The sequence below is a fragment of the Calonectris borealis genome, chromosome 1 (genome assembly GCF_964195595.1).
Source record: "Calonectris borealis chromosome 1, bCalBor7.hap1.2, whole genome shotgun sequence".
In the NCBI taxonomy this organism is placed as follows: Eukaryota; Metazoa; Chordata; class Aves; order Procellariiformes; family Procellariidae; genus Calonectris; species Calonectris borealis.
The window spans coordinates 196,535,130-196,556,236 of NC_134312.1; the positions used below are offsets into that span (position 1 = coordinate 196,535,130).

The window sequence follows — 21,107 nt, forward strand, 5'->3', positions numbered from 1 at the left end:
TACTACTCGCTACTGGTTATACAGGCTGGCAGTGAGGAGGTTGCAGAGAGAAGTCCTGAAGCGATCAAAAGGGACTTCAGGGCACTGGGGCGACTGCTGAAAGGATCGGGAGCACAGGTAGTGTTTTCCTCGATCCCTTCAGTGGCAGGGCGGAACACTGAAGGGAAAAGGAAAACTCATCGGATCAACACATGGCTTAGGGGCTGGTGCCATCGGCAGAATTTTGGCTTCTTTGACTACGGGGAGGTTTACACGGCACCAGGCCTGCTGGCGACGGACAGAGTTCAGCTGTCTCACAGGGGGAAAAGGATTCTCGCGTATGAGTTGGCGGGGCTTATCGAGAGGGCTTTAAACTAGGTTCGAAGAGGGAAGAGGATAAAATCAGGCTCACTAGAGAAGAGCCTAGGGGCAGCATGCCAATGTTGGGGGAGAAATCGGTAGCCCAGCTCAAGCGCATCTACACCAATGCACGCACCATGGGCGGCAAACAGGAGGAGCTGGAAGCCATTGTGCAGCGGGGTAGCTATGACTTAGTCGCCATCACGGAAACGTGGTGGGATGAGTCTCACGATTGGAGTGCTGCAATGGATGGCTATAAGCTCTTCAGAAGGGACAGGCGAGGAAGGAGAGGCGGTGGGGTAGCCCTGTATGTTAGGGAGTGCTTCAACTGTCTAGAGCTCGATGGTAGTGATGATGAGGTCGAGCGCTTGTGGGTAAGGATGAGGGGGAAGGCCAACAAGGCAGATATCCTGCTGGGAGTCTGTTATAGACCACCTAGCCAGGACGAGGAGGCAGACAAAATATTCTACCAGAGGCTGGCAGAAGTCTCACAGTCGCCAGCCCTTGTTCTCGTGGGGGACTTCAACTTTCCGGACGTCTGCTGGAAATACCACACGGCAGAGAGGAAACAGTCGAGGAGGTTCCCGGAGTGTGTGGAGGATAACTTCCTGACGCAGCTGGTAAGCGAGCCCACTAGGGGAGGTGCCTCGCTTGACCTGCTGTTCACGAACAGAGAAGGACTGGTGGGAGATGTGGTGGTCGGAGGCCGGCTTGGGCTTAGCGACCATGAAACGATAGAATACTCAATACTTAGTGAAGTAAGGAGCGGGGCCAGCAAAACTGCTACCATGGACTTCCGGAGGGTGGACTTTGGCCTGCTCAGGACACTGGTCGAGAGGGTCCCTTGGGAGACAGTCCTGAAGGGCAAAGGGGTCCAAGAAGGCTGGACGTCCTTCAAGAAGGAAGTTTTAAAGGCGCAGGAGCAGGCTGTCCCCATGTGCCGCAAGAAGAACGGGCGGGGAAGGCGACCGGCCTGGCTGAATGGGGAGCTCTGGTTGGGACTCAGGAAAAAAAGGAGAGTTTATCACCTCTGGAAGAAGGGGCAGGCAACTCAGGAAGAGTACAGGGATCTCGTTAGGTTGTGCAGAGTGGAAGTTAGAAAGGCAAAAGCCCAGCTAGAATTCAACCTGGCCACTGTTGTGAGAGACAACAAAAAATGTTTTTACAAATACATTAATGACAAAAAGAGAGCTAAGGAGAATCTCCGTCCTTTATTGGATGTGGGGGGGAACGTTGCCACCGAGGACGAGGATAAGGCTGAGGTACTTAACGCCTTCTTTGTCTCAGTCTTTAATAGTCAGAGCAGTTATCCTCAGGGTACTCAGCCCCCTGAGCTGGAAGACAGGGATGGCGAGCAGGATAAACCCCCCATAATCCAAGAGGAAGAAGTTAATGACCTGCTACGCCACCTGGACGCTCACAAGTCTATGGGGCCGGATGGGATCCACCCGAGGGTACTGAGGGAGCTGGCGGAGGAGCTTGCAAAGCCGCTCTCCATCATTTACCAGCAGTCCTGGTTAACTGGGGAGGTCCCGGACGACTGGAGGCTTGCCAGTGTGACGCCCATCTATAAGAAGGGCGGGAAGGAGGATCCGGGGAACTACAGGCCGGTCAGCCTGACCTCGGTGCTGGGGAAGATCATGGAGGGGTTCGTTTTGAGGGCGCTCACGAGCCATGTGCAGGACAACCAGGGGATCAGGCCCAGCCAGCACGGGTTCATGGAAGGCAGGTCCTGCTTCACCAACCTGATCTCCTTCTATGACCAGGTGACCTGCCTCGTGGATGAGGAAAAGGCTGTGGATGTGGTCTACCTAGACTTCAGTAAAGCCTTTGACACTGTCTCCCACAGCATTCTCCTAGAGAAGCTGGCGGCTCACGGCCTAGACAGGTGCACTCTTCGCTGGGTAAAAAACTGGCTGGACGGCCGAGCCCAGAGAGTTGTGGTGAACGGAGTTAAATCCAGTTGGCGGCCGGTCACGAGCGGTGTTCCCCAGGGCTCAGTACTGGGGCCGGTCCTGTTCAATATCTTTATCAATGATCTGGACGAGGGGATCGAGTGCTCCCTCAGTAAGTCTGCAGACGACACCAAGCTGGGCGGGAGTGTTGATCTGCTTGAGGGTAGGAAGGCTCTGCAGAGGGACCTGGACAGGCTGGATCGATGGGCCGAGGCCAACTGTATGAGGTTCAACAAGGCCAAGTGCCGGGTCCTGCACTTGGGTCACAACAACCCCAGGCAACGCTACAGGCTTGGGGAAGAGTGGCTGGAAAGCTGCCCGGAGGAAAAGGACCTGGGGGTGCTGATTGACAGCCGGCTGAACATGAGCCGGCAGTGTGCCCAGGTGGCCAAGAAGGCCAATGGCATCCTGGCCTGTATCAGAAATAATGTGGCCAGCAGGAGCAGGGAGGTGATCGTGCCCCTGTACTTGGCACTGGTGAGGCCGCACCTCGAATACTGTGTTCAGTTTTGGGCCCCTCACTACAAGAAGGACATGGAGGTGCTGGAGCGCGTCCAGAGGAGGGCAACGAAGCTGGTGAAGGGCCTGGAGCACAAGTCTTATGAGGAGCGGCTGAGGGAACTGGGGTTGTTTAGCCTGGAGAAGAGGAGGCTGAGGGGAGACCTCATTGCGCTCTACAACTACCTGAAAGGAGGTTGTAGCGAGGTGGGTGTTGGTCTCTTCTGCCAAGTAACCAGCGATAGGACGAGAGGAAATGGCCCCAAGTTGCGCCAAGGGAGGTTTAGATTGGACATTAGGAGAAATTTCTTTACTGAAAGAGTGGTCAGGCCTTGGAACAGGCTGCCCAGGGAAGTGGTGGAGTCACCACCCCTGGAAGTATTTAAAAGACGTGTAGATGAGGCCCTTAGGGACATGGTGTAGTGGGCATGGTGTGTTGGGTTGACAGTTGGACTCGATGATTTTAGAGGTCTTTTCCAACCTTTATGATGATTCTATGATTCTATGATTCTCTTCTACTTGTGTTTTCCATTAATCTGGCATTGGCTTGATCTTCATCATTTTAATCAACCTAGTTATAACTGCCATGACACCTTTCTCTCTATATGGCTCTAACAAACACATTAGGTGGGACTCCTCCCACCTACCTTTAGGCATCTACAGTGCAAACACTTATATTTATGTTGATCAGGTAAGTCTGCTATAAGCACTGGAAAAAATTAAACACATTCAGGCTACAGTCCACCTTGGTCAAAGTGGGAATTGTATCCCGAAGTACCTCTCTCTCTACCATGAAAAAACTTAGACGAAAGCTAACTCAGAGGCAAAGGTCTACAAGACAGTTGTCTATATTTGACCAGGTAAATACAAACACCTGTGTCTATTCCTACTCTCACTTCCTGGCTTAACTGAAATCTCATTTGAAAATCAACTGTTTTCCCTTGAACTGTTCTCTATTAACAATTCACAGCATTTTGAGAGGTACCTTGTGTGAAAGATGTTGACTAAATCCTTCTGTGTTGCCACTCCATCACAATTTCTCAAGGTTCAGACTCTGAGATTCTTTCCTAGGAGAGAAATTGGTGGATGTGTCATACTGATAAATATCATACCATAAAAATATCTACACAGAAGAACAATTACTATGTGTGTATGAAAATTAACAGTGTGTGTCTACTGATGCCTTTACCGAGTTGTGCATAACTTCCCTTGGAAGGTTAATGCCCATGAATATGTAATGTGCACCTTCTTTCCCCTGTTGCTTCACTATTGTTTTTCACCTTCCATTATTACAACATTTCTGAATGTAGCCTGTAAGACCTTTGGTAAAAAGTTATGTTTGCACGTGAGCATTAAAGATTGTTATGAAGGCACAATAATTCCTGTAGTCTAGTTAAATATAATTGCAAGGGGAAGGGAAGACAAAAGCAAAGGGCAGTTCATAATTCATAGGCATCTTGTATGTTTTCAACCTTCTCCTGCAGAACTTTGTGTGTGGGAGGAGGTTACAAATGAAACTCTCTGCTACTTTGTGCTTGAAGCCTGTGCCAACCATCTGAGTTAGACACAGTCTATGGAATTTATGTAATGACAACCAAATCAATTCAGAAACCAGTTTTGTTAATCTGACACAGACCCTAAGAGTGGATAGCTTTAAACTTATCTGACAGTGTCTGTAATTACTCTAGCTGAAGAGACACTTTTGAACCAGATCAAATGTTCAAGGCAAAAGAGTTACATTAATTTATATCAGCTTCTGATTGAACTGACTAGAATAAATCAGAGAGAAAGGGCACACAATCAGCTCTGCTGGCAGATTTGCAGATTGCTGGAAAGGGGCATGGTAAGTCTCTGGGGTTTGGCTGTGAGTAATGCTCTCCTCCACCAACACAGCTGGAGCCCGCCTAACCACAGCCGCTGACACCCACCACCATCATGTCTTATCCAGAACTGCTAGGTTTATAGCCTCTATCAAAAAATAAAAAGATGTAAGCTGTGAGAATATACTCATAGTAGAAAAAGTTCCAGTGGCTTAAAGTGTCATACCCCCTCCACGCAATTTCTTACCTTCTCTTTGCCTGAAATTACTGCCTCACAGCAGAGTCAGTGGAATGAAACACATGCTCTAGTCCCAGCTGCTTCAATATAAGGTCCAGCAAATTAGCTTAACCTGCTGATAAAGATGACTTTAATGTCATATTTTGTATTAAAATGGATTAGAAACATTAGTGTTTTCCAATCCAGGGACTGTTGTGGAGGCAGGAACTTTCAGTAAGGAGGCAGAATAGATAGTCAGGGAGGCAGTATTTTTTGCATCACTCCAGCAGATTTGCTGGAGTTTGCCTGACTGCGGCAATAAGAAAGGCTATGAAATTTCACACTCACAGCTACCATTCTTTTGCCTCATTAACAAGTTTATGAACTTCTGATTGTCTGGCTGGACTAGATGACCTCCTGAGGACCCTTCCAACCTCCATTTTCCTATGATCCTTATGTAGACCTAGAGTGCAGGGCTAGGAACCTGGAGGTGTGGTTCTCTTCCTGCCAACTTAGCAGATCTTGGCAAACTGTGTAGACCAATGCTTACCAAACTTTCCCTCTGAGGGGTCCAGCTAGGGTGACACTGGTTTGCTCTGGCGTTGAGCAACCACTTTTCACAGGGAGGTCAGCAGTAGTATGGGTACCCACTGCCACTAGGAAGCAGCCCCACTTGACTCAAGCATTACTAAAAAAAGGGATAGGGAAAAAAAAATCCTAAACCAAATAGAGATTATGACTAAATAACCAGCCTTCTCTGTGTCACAATTTCCTAGCTGGGCAATACGATTCTCAGACAAAGCAGTTACTGTGTTGCCTAATGTGATAAGAAGTATATAGTCTTGTGGGAAGGGATATTATGGTGGTGCTGGGACCAGGCTGCTTATGATCTGCTCTCCCCAAGAAGCGTTGGGCTCTGAAAGGTCTGCACAGCATCTACGCTTTTGGGTATGTGAAAAACCAGCAGGAATTGATGTCATGGGCAGGCAAGTTCGAAGAAATCTGGAAAAAGGGGAAGCCAGAGTTGCAGCTGGTATGAATTCATCACGATTTTGGCTCTAGTTCTAAAATACTCACAAAGGCATAAGAATCTCCACATGATTTTGAGGGAAGCAAGATCTGTAGATATACGAGTGACACATTCACACATGCTGTATTGTTTAAGAGGCATACTGAGCTTTTAGTTTCAATCCCTGCTCTTTCACTTGTGTCAGTTAACATTTCTGAGAACCTTATTGTGAGATACAACCTCATGCTGCTACCTTAAGGTAACTACATTTTCTGGAGAAATCACGTGTCATTATCGGGAGTGATCACAAGATCATCATCAGTGGGACACTCTCACAGCTGTCACAAGGCAGTTCCAGCAGTAAGGACTCACTGCAGTGGTGCAGCTGCACGCAGAAACACAGCTCAGATCTGCTGGGATCTCAATGGGCTGCTCCTGCCTCCGCATCTCCTCTGCTTTCTTGCGCCTGCAGCAACTCTGCAGGGTCAGCTAGTTCAGGAACTTGATCCAGCTGAATACTGGTAATTTTTCGGAGGGGTGTAACTGGCTTTCCACCAGATCAGATCCCAGGCTTGCCTTGCCAGATGGCAACATAAGCATTATTGCCGTGTAAATAACAAACAGGAAAGCATAGCCATGATCAGAGAGGAAGGCAGGACTATCCCTTTTGGTGGCAATACAGACATAGGCTGGCTTGCATTAACTGTGAAATGACATCCTTAGAGAGGTTTATAACCGCATTGTTCCCCTCACAGGGACCAGGCTGTTCATATTAACTGTGAAATGCACCGTTCAGAAATGCTAGGTAACATTCACCCTCAGCAGACGATACAAACTGGGTGGTGCAGTCCTGTGAGGCTGCCCGTGATTACCAGGTATCATTTTGGTCCAAGGGGCAGGCAAATCTCCAAATCTGTTCCTTTACTGTTATATAAAAGCAATGATCCCACTAGCAAAGACAGTGTCGAGCCTCCTTCTGCATGCCTGTACAGGACAACTGCACATTTTCCCTTTCCTAGCCGCTCCTTTAACATAAGTGGAAACACATGAGGTTTGTATTCTGAGCAAGTGCGTTCATCTACTAAACCCTAAACGCAGATGAAGGACGGCACACGGAGGACCAGAGGAGGCTGCACAGCCGGCACTCAGCAGCCAGCCGGGGCGTCGTGCCGTTTTGCTCTTGCACTTACACCCTCCTCCCTCCCTCGCCAGGGACTGCGCCGCTTCAGCTCCTGCTCCTGCTCCGGCCCCGGCCGTAGCGGGCTGAAAGGGAGAGGCTCTCTGCCTGCCTCCAGCCGGGATGTCTCACACAGACATCTTCCAAAGCGCAGGCTTGGCGGCCGCGGCGGGGGCAGGCAGCACCCGCGGCCATCCCCGGCGATGCAGCGGGATTTTCCTTTGTTTTAAGCTCGCCGGGAAAACCCCACCCTTTCCCCCTGCCAGGGCAAGGCCGAGGACGCTCCGGAGAGGCCGCAGCCTGACCGCCCGCCCGCTCGTTCCGGAGCAGGCCGGGCACCGCCCGGGGACCCGGCGGCCTCCCGGCGGGGGCGGGGTAGCGGGATGCCGCGCCGTCCCCTCCCCGCGCCCCGCCGCTGCCATGGCAACCACCCGTCGCCGCCGCCGCCGCGCGCGCGCACCCCCTCCCCCGCCCGTCCCCCCGTCCCCCCCGTGCCTCTCCCCCCTCCCGGCCTGACAGAGCAGAAGGACTGCGCCCCCCTCCCCACGCCGCTCCCGTCCGCGGACACGCACCCCGGCTCTCCCAGGTAACGGCAGGGCCCGGCTACAGGGAGGCCCCTCACAGCGCTGCCCGGGGGGGGGGGCGGCGGCTCGGACCTCGGCCCAACAGCCGCCCTCCCTCCGCGGCGCCGCTGCCCGTCCCGCCGCGCTGAGAGAGACGGCGGCGGAGGGGGGGGTAGCGGCGGGAGAGGCTGGCGGAGGGCCTCGCGGAGCCTGCTGGGAAGTGTAGTCCCGCGCCCCCCGCCGGGCGCTGGGCGCTGAGGGGCGAGGCGGCGGGTGGGAACTACAAACCCCAGCGCGCTCGGCGGGGGTTGGGGGGGGGGGGAGGATGGGTGCTACGGCTTTGCCCCCGCAGAGGAGACCGTTGTGAGGAGGGGGAGGCTCGCTCTGAATGAGGGCGTTGAGGCGACTCGTCTCCCCGGAGCCTCCTCTGAGGGGATGATGGCGCTGTGGACGGGGGTCAAGGGTGCCCCTTTACCGCAGCCGGGGGCAGGAGGGGGCTGGAGGGAGGGGCAGTGCGGAAGGTGAGCGCGGTGTCTGAGGGGGATGGGCGCAGGGGCGGGTGCGGGGCGCTCTGGAGGGTGGGTGGGTGCAGGAGGAGGGGTATGCTGGAGGAGGGGCGGGATGCGATGCGAGGGGCGGGCTGTGCCACCAAGGGAGGGGTATGCGGCATGCCGGGCTCGGGGGCGGGTGGGTAGGTGGCTGCAGAAGGCGAGGCGTATTGCAGGATGAGTGAATGCAGGGGTGGGGGCGTATGGGAGAAACCCGGGTGGGTGGGTGCAGTTAGGAGGTGCGTTGGGGGGAGGATGTGTTGGATGGCGTGTGGATGCAAGTGGAGGACTCCACTGGAGGCTGAGGAAAGAATGAATGCAAGGAAAGGGGCACATGGGAACATCGGTAGATGGATGAAAAGGGAGAGAGATGCTGGAGGAGGAGTGGCTGAGCAGATGCAAGGGGAGGGCTGTGCAGAAGGCAGAGTAGATTGGAGGCTGGGTAAATGGATACGGAGGAGGCAGCGGTCAAAGAGCCAGGAGCTAGGGGCCCTGGAAAATCTCTCCAACCAGTTTACTTCACGGTTTGCGGTTTCATGTGTCCTACCACACTTAGGCTCTGTTGAGCTTGTTGCACTAGGTGATCTTTATATGAGCAGACACTGTTACTTTTTAAAATAATTTTGCTTCGTTTCCATTGTGCCCACATTTCTGTCATGAAGTCAGTATTGGCATTTGTCTCTTTTTCCCTCTCCATTTCCTCTGATGACAGTTCTAGTGTTATCCTTTATCCTGTATTCGCCAACAGGCATGGGGGGGGGATAAAATTACAGTTCCTGTTCCATATCGTATTTAAAATATACATATTTATGATTAGTATATTAGAGGGAGTTGTTTTTTCTTCCTGAAAATCTGTATCTTAAAAGCATCAGTGCATTAGTACTCTCTTGTATGTGAATATTGAACGTCTAGTCCTAATACAGTTTCAAATGTCACAGAGATGGGTTTCTTTCCAATGGATGTTTGATTTTTATTGCAGTTGAAGGTTTTTGGGTCGTTTCTTTTTTTTCTCCTCCCCCACCCCCATGTCAGATATATCTTAGGCAGGCTTAGGCTTCTTGCAGCTCCTGGTACTTATCAGACTGCAAAAGTGAACATCGCTGCTGCAGTGTGCTTCCAGGGTGCTTTGCTCTCGGAGACTTGGGCTTTTGAGCAGGTAAGAGAGAGGAATGGATCCTGCCCTGAGCTAATCACAATCTCAAGATAGTTAGAAAAGTAAATGGGAGACAAGGAAACAAGAATAGGCCTTCATCTGGTTTGCTGTGTAAATAATTGCAAAAAAAAAGCTGATTCTTCTGGGGATGAGCTGAGAAATCTGAAGACTTGATGTCTGTAGCACTAACAGCAATATGCATATAAATGTATATTTTAAAGAATATATACTATTCTTTAGAACAATTTAAAAAAGCAAAATTCTAGTTAAAAAAATACACATTCATAGTCCTGAAGAGCCAATTCTTTGAAATTCAGAGGGGAATTCAAAAGGTGGAAAAGTATCCAGGCCTAAATTCTGACCTTATGAGTCAGGGTTATAAACACATGTGTGAGTCCATTAAACCTGCAATTATTCATGGAAAGTTTATCTGGGTTGCAGATTGGCTGCGCTAGGAATGTAGCAGCACCAGAACTACATCTTTGTGGAGCTGACTATGGTCTGGCAGGGCTTGTGAGCTGCAGTGCTGTGGGAACATGGATATGCTGTATCCAGGGCCAGGTGCAGAAGCAGTTTAACTGCCTTTCTTGGCACAGAGCCCGACCTAATAAACACTTTGAACCCAAGCTGGCTCTGCACAGACCCATCTTGGGAGTCTTTGGTGGCACGTTTGCTCTACCAGAAGTGCTTACACACATGATGTGCAGAGAAGCAAGTGGCTCCACAAAGGGCCAGAGGGACTATTGATCTGGGCTGAGTTCCACTTTGTTGAGCTCCGGACAGGCCCTGCAGAATCCTTCAGGTATCTGAGCCCTACATCCTGTCAGAAGAGGGATCGGTCACCTCAGGGCTAGTGCCACCTGAACACTGGCTTGGGTTTGGTGTGGTACTAATGCCAGAAGCCCTGGAGACCATGCTGGAGAGAAGAGAGATGTGTGGAGCCAGCCTGAGTCCAGCAGGGCTAAGGTGGAGAAGCAGCTAGCAAGCCTCTCGCTGCCTAAACTGTATATAGAATATATGTATGGAGCTACATATATGTATGGAGAATATATGTATGGAGCTACACTCCCTCGAGTGCCCCATAGTGTTTGTGTTAGCCATTTTCATTTCTTATCCAGCCTAGCTGATGAACACCTTGTTACCCTAAATAATAGACATGCCTGAAGCTGGTACATGAGATGCTCTACATTTTTGTAGTCAGTCTTAGGAATAGCCCAGCAATCTCTGATTCTCCTCTTCCTAGTTCTTCATAAAATTGTAGTTCAAAGGCTTTGCAAATGGCCATTTTGTTCTCCAGGGTGCTTTCTGTTCGGTGCAATAGTATATTATCGCTAATTAAAACACTGACCGACTGTTTAGTGGTTTCTTATGTATTTGTGTTTACTGTTAACTTGTGGTGAATGTCTTTACTTCATTTGAAGATATTTTTTTCACTTGCATTTAAAGTAACATTCAACTCTCTCTTTCAAGTTAGCTCTCAGAAGATTCCACACAAAAATAGTTTGAGGCCTGTGTGCATGTTTCTTCTCCTTCCCACTTCCATACACATTTCCCCATTAATTCCACGTCTGCTATTTCAAAACAGAGTTTCAGTGCAAAGAAGCCAAAAACCAGTTAACAGAAAGCAGTTAACTGAATTGAAAGATCCCTTGGTGCTGCGTTTCCTGGACCACGGTGTGTGTATATGTTTTATCTGGCGCGTGTGCTGCTTTGAAGTGACATGCCGAACGGGGAGTGAACACTCCAATGACATTACCTGCTGCAACCCCCGGTGCCGCTGCTGTGATTGTAGCCATTCTTGTCGCTGCTGACGCAGACAGCAAAAGGAAAAAAAGAAAAGAGCACTGGCGTAGCGCACACTTCTCGTCTTTGATTCAAGAAGCCATTTAAATGTAATTTAAATCCAGATCTGCTGGAACTGAGCCATGTTCTTATTTATATATATATTTTTAACAGGAGTTGTGATCCTGTGAGGTAATGATCGTTAGCTTCCACACCAGTCCATGGGACCACAGCTGCAAGTTTAAACAAAGCCAAGTTGACAGGGAAAGAGAGATTTGGCTGTGGAACTTGGCAAGCCTTTTGTTTGTTTGTATTTTATCTGACAATGATCAGTTAAAATGTTGTTTTTGTCATGTGAACGTAATGCCTGATAATCGTCTGCAGCATCAGCGCTTGCTTCTGAACAGGGACAGTTAATAGAAATGAAGGCCAGTTGTTCTGCACCCAAGTCCAAAATAAAAGGCATAATCTTTCCAATAAAGCAGGCAACGCTTATTTAAATTTTTGTTAATAATTGTGGTTTTGAATAACTTGTTCTTAAAAATCAAATAAAATACATCAAGCACATGAAGAAGAAATACAGTCTGTATTTCAGTCAGAAATAGACTTCTGTAGGCTTCTAGAAGGAATCGCGTGACATGCAGGGAAAAAATGCTTTTTTCTTCCTCTGATAATGTTCCAGTTAGTGTTGCAGTTTATGCTTTTCCAGGTAAGGTACTGTCACGTTGTTATATGTCTCTATTTTAACAATTTTTAACTTTTAAGAGAAAATGGAAAATGGGATCGTTGTATTATTTTAACTGAAAACATAATCAAGGGAGAGGAAGCTGTTTGAAACTGGTCAAAGCTGGCTTACAAAAACAATATGGCCTTAAACTAAGAAGGGCAGGTTTAGATTAATTGTGAGGAAAAGCTTCCAAGCAGTAAGAAGAATTTGAGAAAGGAACAACTTCAGTTCATTGCTTAGACTCTGGTAATAGAAATGGGCGCACACGAAAATCAAAACCTCTTAACACTGGAATTCACTTCCTTGCTTTGGTCTGTGTGGCTCTCGACCTGTTCTGGGGTTGTGCAGCAGCAGAGAGCCATCCCGGCTCTATTTTGTAGAAGAGGAAAATGTATAGTCGTACCTCAGCACTGGATTTCAGAAGATGGTGCCGAACAGCGTGGCGCTCCGTCTTGTGACGTTAGTCGGGTCTCTTACATTGCATTTCGGGATGCCCGACATCATGCTGCATGGCTGATTTACAGAAAATGAGAAACAGAATTAGTAACCAGTCTTCATCTGTGTATGTCCAGGCCTTTCCAGATGTTCAGCTGTCCAGTCAGCAATACTGCACAGCTGCTCTGACGTAAGACCAGCAACCTCAGGGAGCCGTGGAAAATTTCTAGTCTGCCTGGGTAAAATTTTGGTCAGAGAAAGATGCATGTTCAGAAAAAAACAGGTATGTTATAGCCCTATCAGTGAGGAATTAACAACTGATTTGGAAAAAGTCTGATTAGTAGGCAGTAAAAAAGGCTTGATGTGACTATTGAAACAATGAGAATAAAGCAAAAATGAGTAACTGCTCATTTAATGAGTGTCATCCATCCTGTGCAAGAGTCGAGTGCCTGTGGAGAAAACGGGACATAGTTGTGTAACTGATTGTGTCAAAACACATAGGCATAAAAGAGATATGTAAAGATAGCAGAGGTGCCTTTCGTTTTGGCACCTGCAGAGTTGAATGTTCAATATCAAGCAATAGGAAACCCCTGCTACAGACCCCATCTATAGGGGAGGACATTTATTGCCTCTGGTAGCACTGTGGTGAGGTTAAGTGGGAGTCAGGCTGAAGGGCGGAAGTCGTCCTGCATTACCACTGGTGTTGCGCACGAGTTTGGAATAGTGTGCTAAACAAGCTGTCCCTCTCTGCCCACCATTCACACAGTCAGTGTATCTGCCTATGGATATGTTTGTGTGTGTGTAATGCTTTAATGTTAACATAGAGACTGTCTTTTGGATCTTGCTCAATTGTGCGTTGCTTTAGTTCTGGGAGAAAAATTCTTTTCTGACCCCAGACAGGGATCAGCTCAGCTTATGCTGCAAAGAATAGAGATCAATATCCCCTGTGACCTTTTAGCCTAGCTGCTGCAGGGTTTTTAACAAGTGGACTTAAGACCCCATGTGTGGCAGCTATGCTGACATGAATGTCTGTAATGTGTCTTCTTGTCAATGATTCGTGAACTAAGGCATCTCCAAGGATATCTTGATGTGCCGTGGAGCTGTTATGGTCTAGTGCAGGAAAGAACCACGCAATGATAGAATGAAAAGCTGTGACTGGTGTCACAAGTAATGTATAAGTTGTTCTAAATGTACCTGACAACAGTTGTCCCTGGCTGTGTATTTACTTAAAAGATGTGGCTGTGATATGGTAGGAAAAACAAATATTTAAACAAAACCCCAAACAATAAAAGACAAACAACAAAAGCACTATTTATGACTTCTGTGTTTCAGGTTCCTTGGATGTTTGCAATGTTGTATAAGCTCTATAATATAATGTAGAACAGATTATAAAAAACAAGTACATAACATGAAAAAGCCCTCACCTACTTCTAGCTACCTCTTCCTCCTCACCCCGGCGCTGAAGAGTGGGGTTGTCCAGAAAACAATCCAGAAGGGAATTTCTTCTTAAAAATAATTTTTCCTTAGTTTTGGACATATTTGTTTTGACTTGCTTTGGCTATTCTGAAGTAGCGTTACCATCGCTGGTGCGAGTAAAACGTTTTGTTAAACCATTTTTAGCCATTAGTTTAAAATCGCCAGTCTTTTTGCAATAGGACCTCAAATAACTGCCTGGGGGTTAGGGGAAGCACTGATTTAGGACTGAGGTCTACAGTTGCAGTTTCAAACATGTCTTATGGGTGTTTGGTGATGTTATATTCACCTTCTCAAGCTATATTACCTGCTTTGGTGTCTAGGGTAGGTGATAAGTAAAAATTGAAGTGCCTGAATCAAAGATCCAGAGGCTTTTGTCAGCCTAGCTCTGGAGGCATCGACCGCTCAGTAGGTACATACGTGTACATCCACCAACCCCCCTGTATGCTCCAAGTTTCAGTGACCGTCCATGTTTAGAAGCTCTCCAGCGTGATGCACCGGGCATCAAGCTCTTGCTTAAGCTTCAGTGTCACCAGCATGAGGCCAGAAGCCCCCAAACTCTTGGTTGCTGGAGGAAATGGGAGACTCTCATTTGGTTTCCCCCTGCAGTTTTAAGACCATGTAAATTTTTCTGCCTCCTGCTTCCCAGCTCCCTAACCACTCTTCTGAAGTAAGCACGTGTTTGCATGGCTGCTGTGCCTTGCCTCCTGCCCATGGGTTGGCCCAGCTTCCACTGGAGATGGGGAGGTTGTCTCCTCCGGTGAGCGGGACACTCTTCTGGGATTAAGGGGAGCTGGATGTGAGTGTCAGCCCTCTTGAGGCAAAAGGGAGTTAAACACACGCCTGCAGGGTGTGAACTAGCTATAATAAACAGATACAAGAGATTGCTGAAGTAAATACGTGTTCTGTTTAATGGATTTCTAGGAATTATATGCAGCAGTTCCTTAGAAATGTTTTATTTACTCTCTCTTTTTTGCTACATGTGGGGAAAACCTCCACAGATTTGAGGACGTTTTCCTTACGGGGACAAGCTGGTTGTGTAGCGGATCCTAACTGGATGTGTTTGAAGACGGGGCAATGGATTCTGCCCCAGGAGGTGTTTTGTTCATTTGTAAGTTGACTCATCAGCTCTGAATGGGTTGTAACTTATATTCAGTTCTTATCTTTTTATCCATTTCCAGTGCAATGCAAGTGACATCAGTTTTTCTTATCAGTTATCATCTTCTGTATTTTAAAATTAAATGGTCTTAATTGCCAGAGAACTAGAGCTCTCCAAAGACGTATCCTGCCCTTCCTCAGCACCGAGAGAAAACAAAATTAGGGTCGTCGCCCTTTCCACCTTAGTTCTGCTCCTGCCCAGAAGTTTGTAACAGCCCATGGGAATGATCTGCAAGCTGAAACGTGCAGCACAGCACGAGGACAAGTAAGCCCCAATGTGTCTCGCTGTGCTCAGTGGAGTGCCAGCCGTGGGGCACCAGCGTGTTCTTGCTATCAAAGTCTTCAGCCACATGGAAGCTGTGTGGCCTGTGGGTTTAAGTGAGGGTAGCAGGTTTCCATGGCGTAGTTGCAGGGAGCAGGAGTGAAGAGGTGGTGGAGCAGAGCCGATGTGCAGCTGCAGGCAGCAGTAAGGACCATCAGTTTGGCACTGTTGGGAGGCAGTGTGTTTGCTATAGGCAGTGTTCAGGGAGAGCAGAATGAAGGTCATGTAGATATATGTTTAACTTACTGTCAGAGGTTTGAATTTTGTTAAGCATGAGGGAATACAAAGGCATAAGATACATCCTCCTTAATGCCGTCTTGATCTTGTCTTGTCTGTTCTATAAAAACTACTAACATTTTTATAACCCACTAGGATATAAAAAGTTGTTTCTCCCTGTTCTGGCTTCTCTCTGCTACCACCTGCTCCTGCGGCATACACCCCCGTATCACGGGCTGTCTTTGACTGGGCAGCCTGAACTGTATGCTGCTCTCTCCCCGTCTGGCTGTATCCCTCCTTCCCTGTTTCTTCTCCACCACCTTGATCTTGCCAAACGCTTGATGCAGCTAGTGGACGACCCTCCTGAGCCAGCCTCCTCCCCCTTGGTCAATGCAACTCTCTGCATTGCGTAGCTATGAATTGTAATTTTTTATGTTTGATTTCCAGAGGTTTACATCTGGGTGAATGTCAGGGACCCCACTCGTCCTGAATCAGAGGACAGGGGAAAGGAACTGATGCTCTTTTTGTGTGGTAAGGACCTAGACTTTGGGTCATGTGGGATTCAGATAAAGGGGCAAACACTGCTTCGATCTTGAACCTTAAATACAAACCTAGCTGTACAACATAGCTTACTTTTGAATGTGTGGTTGAATATTGCTTTCTTGAATGATTAATGGGAGAAGTTGGACTATGGGTTTGCCTTAATCATGCTGTGATTTACTACTTGTATAAAAAAGTTAGTAAAATCTGTAAATCTTAAATTGTTTTGGGCACTAGGGGAAGGTTGTACTTTGGGAATCACTGTTTTAAGAAATCTTAAATTTGGATTGCTAACTGCCATAAATCCCAAAGTGACATGTTAAATTTAATGAAAAAATCCAAGTCAGCATGTGGATGTTGGAGTACTTTGAAAGAATATTTAAACAGAATGAGCTCTCAACTTTGTCTATAGTAGAGCTGTCATTCAACCATTCAACCATATCATAATCTCATTAGGGTGAGGGCTTTTGAAAGTGCTAAGTGCAGACTTCCCTGATGCTGGTTGGCACGTTTAGTCACGTATGTAATATAACAGTATAAAAGGCAATTTAATGCCTCGTGTGATTTGTGATTCACGGGTTGATGGCTGCTAATATATTGTGGTGATCTACAAATTAAAGTTTGGCTTGTTAGGTTCAGTGTGGGCAGGGCATTTAATTTTCTTGCATTAATTTAACAGTGTTGGAGCCAAAGGCAGCAGAGAAGTTGTGTTTTCTATCACTATTAAAGGGTTATGATTCATGGTCTCAAACCTTAGGCTAGTAAAAAGATACTCCAGAGCTAAGTTGAAGAAGAGGGGGACTGGACAGGAACGAGGGTGGAAAGGCACAATTCTGCTATGAGAGAAAAAGCAAAACTAAAGTGTCACGGTCTGAATTATTCTACAGCATGTAAAATTCATTTTTCTGATGATTATGTTCTCTTTCAGATTTCTGAGTGAAGATGAATTTAGCAGAGATTTGCGATAATGCCAAAAAAGGAAGAGAATATGCACTCCTTGGGAATTATGACTCTTCTATGGTATATTACCAGGGTGTCATCCAGCAAATCCAGAGACATTGCCAGTCGATCAGAGATCCAGCAATTAAGGGCAAATGGCAACAGGTAGAGTGAAATAAGGTTGCCTTTATTCTATTACTTGATATTTGAAAAACACGCTATACTTCCCAAACCTTTTAAGATGTAGAGGACGTATATTCCAGTTAAGTTTACAACATGTCTTTTACGATATTTTGTTGATACTTGTGGGAAAATAATTTCTGTGGTGTGTTCAAAAGGAATTCTTTTGTTCTAACTGAATCAATTTTTTTGTTGTTTTCACTTAGGATGTCTGGCTAATCACTGGTCTGTGTGTGATTGCATACTTTGGACAAAACTGTTTTGCTGAGGACTTCCTTTTGCTGTTTTATCTGTTGAACATCTAATGTCCAGTAAACTAAGATGTGAGTGGATGGGTTAGCATCACTAGAATGGTTGTGTGAGTAGCAGTTAACTATAATGCTACAGTGTGCAAATTTGGATCAGGTTTCTAAGACTCCAAGTAATACTCTTAGCCTGAGTCTTGCACACATGCATCTCCCTGCTAAGCAGAGTACTGTTGAAGCCAAGGAACTAATCCCTGGTGAAATGCAGGTGGAATGTTAGAACTCTCATTTAGCACTTTCAGTATTTAAATCTTCCTTACATTTTGTGGTCTTATTTTTCATTGTACAAAATGTGTTCCATCAAAAAGAAGATTGGAGGATAAACATATAAAGGTGTATTCCAGAAAAAAGAATTCATGTTGCATAAATATTATGTTTTGAAAGAAGAACATAGCTCCTATAAAAGATACAATTTTGCAGTACATAGCTGAAGAGATGATTTCAAGAAGAGTTTTTCTAAATATATGTTTAAACGATGTCACTTAAAAACAGAAGCAAAATTTTCCTTTTATTGCAGCAGGTGCTTTGGTTATGGTTTTGTGCTTGAAACATCTGACACTAACATAGAGTATTTTGTGTACTGATAGCTACAACACTGTTAGCAATCATTTTGTAATGACAGTACTATTCGTAGGTTATTCTATTTATCATAGAACTGTAGAAGTCTGTCTGCTTATTAAGAGCTTGTCTGCAAAGCGTGTATGTGTACAAGCACAGTGATACAAGTGATAGTGCCTAGCTTTCCTGGTGATGTAATAAGCTGAATGCTGTACAGGAGATATTCACATTCAAGTATTTGTATTCAAGCTCTTCCCCACCCCAGGGCATGCTGATACAAGGTGTTCATGCCCCGTGTGTGTCCTTAGTTCCTGCTGAACTTGTAGCTGACGTGAAGGTAGAGCCTGAGGCTTTCCTTGTTCTGCAGCTGCATCACTGCACTGCCTTCACTTCTAGTATTTAGTGTTTCCTCCGATTACATTGATTCTTCCATTAAACTTTTAACAGCTCTTATCTTGTGAAGGTTACTTCAAGTCTCATGACGTTATGTGTTGTTTGAACTGCTTCAGAAGAGCCTGTGCACCATGGAATGCGTGCTGTACATTGGAGACAAGCCTCAAGTAAAAAAGGAGCATTAACACAGTTTCCAGGATTATTCCCTGGGGAAGGCAGCTGGCTCCTTAGCAGAGGATCTGAAGTTGGCACCTGCTCAGAAATTATCCCTTTTAGATAAAAACAGAATGGCCCCTGACAGTGTCCCATAAATGCTTTAGAGAACTGTCCCCAGAAAGATCAGCAGCAGGTGGTGTAGCCTCTGTCATGCTGTGTGCTCATGTTGATTCTGAAACTTCCCAGCACAGCGGTGGCAGATGAGCTTTGTCAGAATATCGCTTTGCCGTTACTGGTGCCAGTCTCGGCTCGAGGACAAACACCAAAAAGTAAGAAGCGTGATTAAAAAAAGAGGTGCTTCATCCCCTGGCAGTTTGCCTTCTCATTGATTTATGGGACTACCCATAGCACTGGGAACAAAATGATATAGCCCTAAGAGCAAACGATGCAGCCCTGGAACCATTAGCTTTTCCATATGTGCACCTGAATGGTTTGGTGAGACGTATAGAGGTAGACCTGCTTTCTTACTCACTCTTGATACTGTTGTGCTTTCTCACTCCTTGAGACAGACTAAGAGGGAATCTGAAGATCTGGATGTTAGCACTGCTTTCCAGCTCCAACAGCAGCTACATCCAAACTGTCAGTCACAGTCAGTAGCTGTCTGACAGACAGCCTGTTCTGAAAAAAATTAAACCAAAAGTTGGATCACAAGAAACACTCATTCACAATATTAAAATAATATTTAGGTATACTTTTTAGATCATTCTTATGAAAGCGTTATGCCATACACAGTACGTAAGTTTAGCAAAATACAGGTCTAACCCACTTGGTACCAGTAATGTGAAGAAGCAAAAGATTCCCATACCTGTATGCTTCTTTGCAAGTGTTACGAGAAGCAAAGCAATCCTTAGGTCATGGTTAAGGGGTTGAATGCAGTTGATTTTTACCTGAAATTCTGTCTCCTCTGGCATATGGAACTAGGCTGTTCTTTAGGTTCTTCAGTTTCTCCATCTTCTGAGGAATCTGAGGAGGATAACACCCCTGGTACCTTTTGGAGGTGGAGTTTAGCAATCTCTAGCAGGCACTGGGTAGGTAGAACTTTTACTGTTGGGAGCAGTCCACAATGTGAATGTCCATGTAGATAAGTGATCGAAGGAGAAGATTGTTACTTAAACCAGTTCTTCTCTGAGATGTTCTGTCTGCGTGCACATTCACAATCTTGAACCTCCTGAAGGATTCCTGGGACCCCAACACTGAGGGGATCTGGCAGTATGAAGCATGCCTTTCCTTTCTGTACGTTTGTGCGCAGCGCACAAACAGAGTGTTTGTTCTACTGGTACTTCTGAGGCAGTGAACTCAGTTTCAGGTGTTTGCGTACATGTTTCCTCATAAAATAGGAATGTTCATATGAGTAACATCTCAAAGAACAGTTACAGCCATGGCTCTGCAGCTGGGCAACTCATACCTGTTACATGAACCATTGTCCTCCCTATCTGGTCACTTCTCTACAGTGGGTGCTCTATCCTGAGTAGGACTTCAAAATCAGCGCTGACTGGGGGAGAGGGATTGTGTTATTAGTCTGGCACAACCTGCAGAACTTCAAAAGGGCAAAAGATGCATCCTGGAGGGTCCACCAAGGCAGCAGTGCGACAACATAAGAATTCTTCTGACCCTTTGGAAAATTCATTGTCATTGATAATCTGATAACTAGCTTGGCTTGGGGATATCAGGGGTGACCTGCTCTTGAGACCCTTATTTGTTTTTCATCCAGGGAGTTCCCAGCTTGCTCTTGGGTGGCTGAGTGTAGCTCCATTCATATCCTCACTCCTAGGCCTCCGAGCTCATTTGAAAAAGAAGTTACTTCTTTGTTGTGCTTTGAGATTTGGCTGACATGTAGGCATATTCATCCATGTAAATGCAGGCTGGGACTGGAAAGATTCAAAATCAGAAGCAACTCATCTCTTTTTCTTCTTAATGACAATAAAAGGTAGGTTTACTCTCATGACCGCTACTGTGAACTTTACTTGTGTTGACATTCCCCCTGTTTATTCTGAGAGAGTTTCTTGGCTGTTGCAGTCTTTTTAACTAGACAGCTGGCTTGTATGAAAGAGCTGCTTCAGTGACAGTTCAGCAGCTGCAGAATGACAGCAGAGCATGCCCCCAGAAGATAGTACTGGCTTACGACAAGGCCAGTGGCTGTCGAACAAAACCTGCTGCATGTTATAACCGTGTGCTCTGTGTTGCACAATATCTGAGAGCACAGGAGCCTCTGCCAGAGCTGAGGCAGGAGTTCAATGATTCTCAGAGCGCTTGGAGCAGCCAGCAAGGCAGCCTTACTGACCATGGTCACTGCAGCAGGTGATTAGGTGCACTGCACTCTTGCTTAAAGAATAAAGGATAATGTTTACTTTTTAAAAAAATTTTAAACGCATTTCAGTCAATCTGTGCTTATGTTGTTTTTGCTTCATGCCTGTTTTATTAACACTTCGTAGGTTACTTCATGAGTAATTAAGGAATATTCTGCAGGTAACTCATGAAGAACTGTGATTACAGGAACTATACTTTGACTCCACGGGATCAAACTGGGTACAGGGCATCCGTTTTGGGTATGGCTTAGGGAATTGTTATTTTCACTTTTTTAAAA

The 21,107-nt window shown here is 46.4% G+C and overlaps 1 protein-coding gene across 3 annotated transcripts in view; it reads left to right on the forward strand.

The window, feature by feature from the left end:
* Nucleotides 1-7,419: 7,419 nt before the first annotated feature.
* KATNAL1 (katanin catalytic subunit A1 like 1) overlaps nt 7,420-21,107 on the forward strand; it is a 43,040-nt gene continuing 29,352 nt past the window's right edge. Inside the window, exons 1-3 of one of the 3 annotated variants that reach the window (XM_075139826.1) lie at nt 7,894-8,099; nt 15,840-15,923; nt 16,861-17,036. In XM_075139826.1, the coding sequence (XP_074995927.1) occupies nt 16,875-17,036 (162 nt within the window). In that variant the 5' untranslated portion in view covers nt 7,894-8,099; nt 15,840-15,923; nt 16,861-16,874. Of the gene's footprint in view, nt 7,602-7,893; nt 8,100-15,839; nt 15,924-16,860; nt 17,037-21,107 lie in introns of those variants that run through there. The other 2 variants (XM_075139827.1, XM_075139828.1) reach the window with 2 other exon arrangements.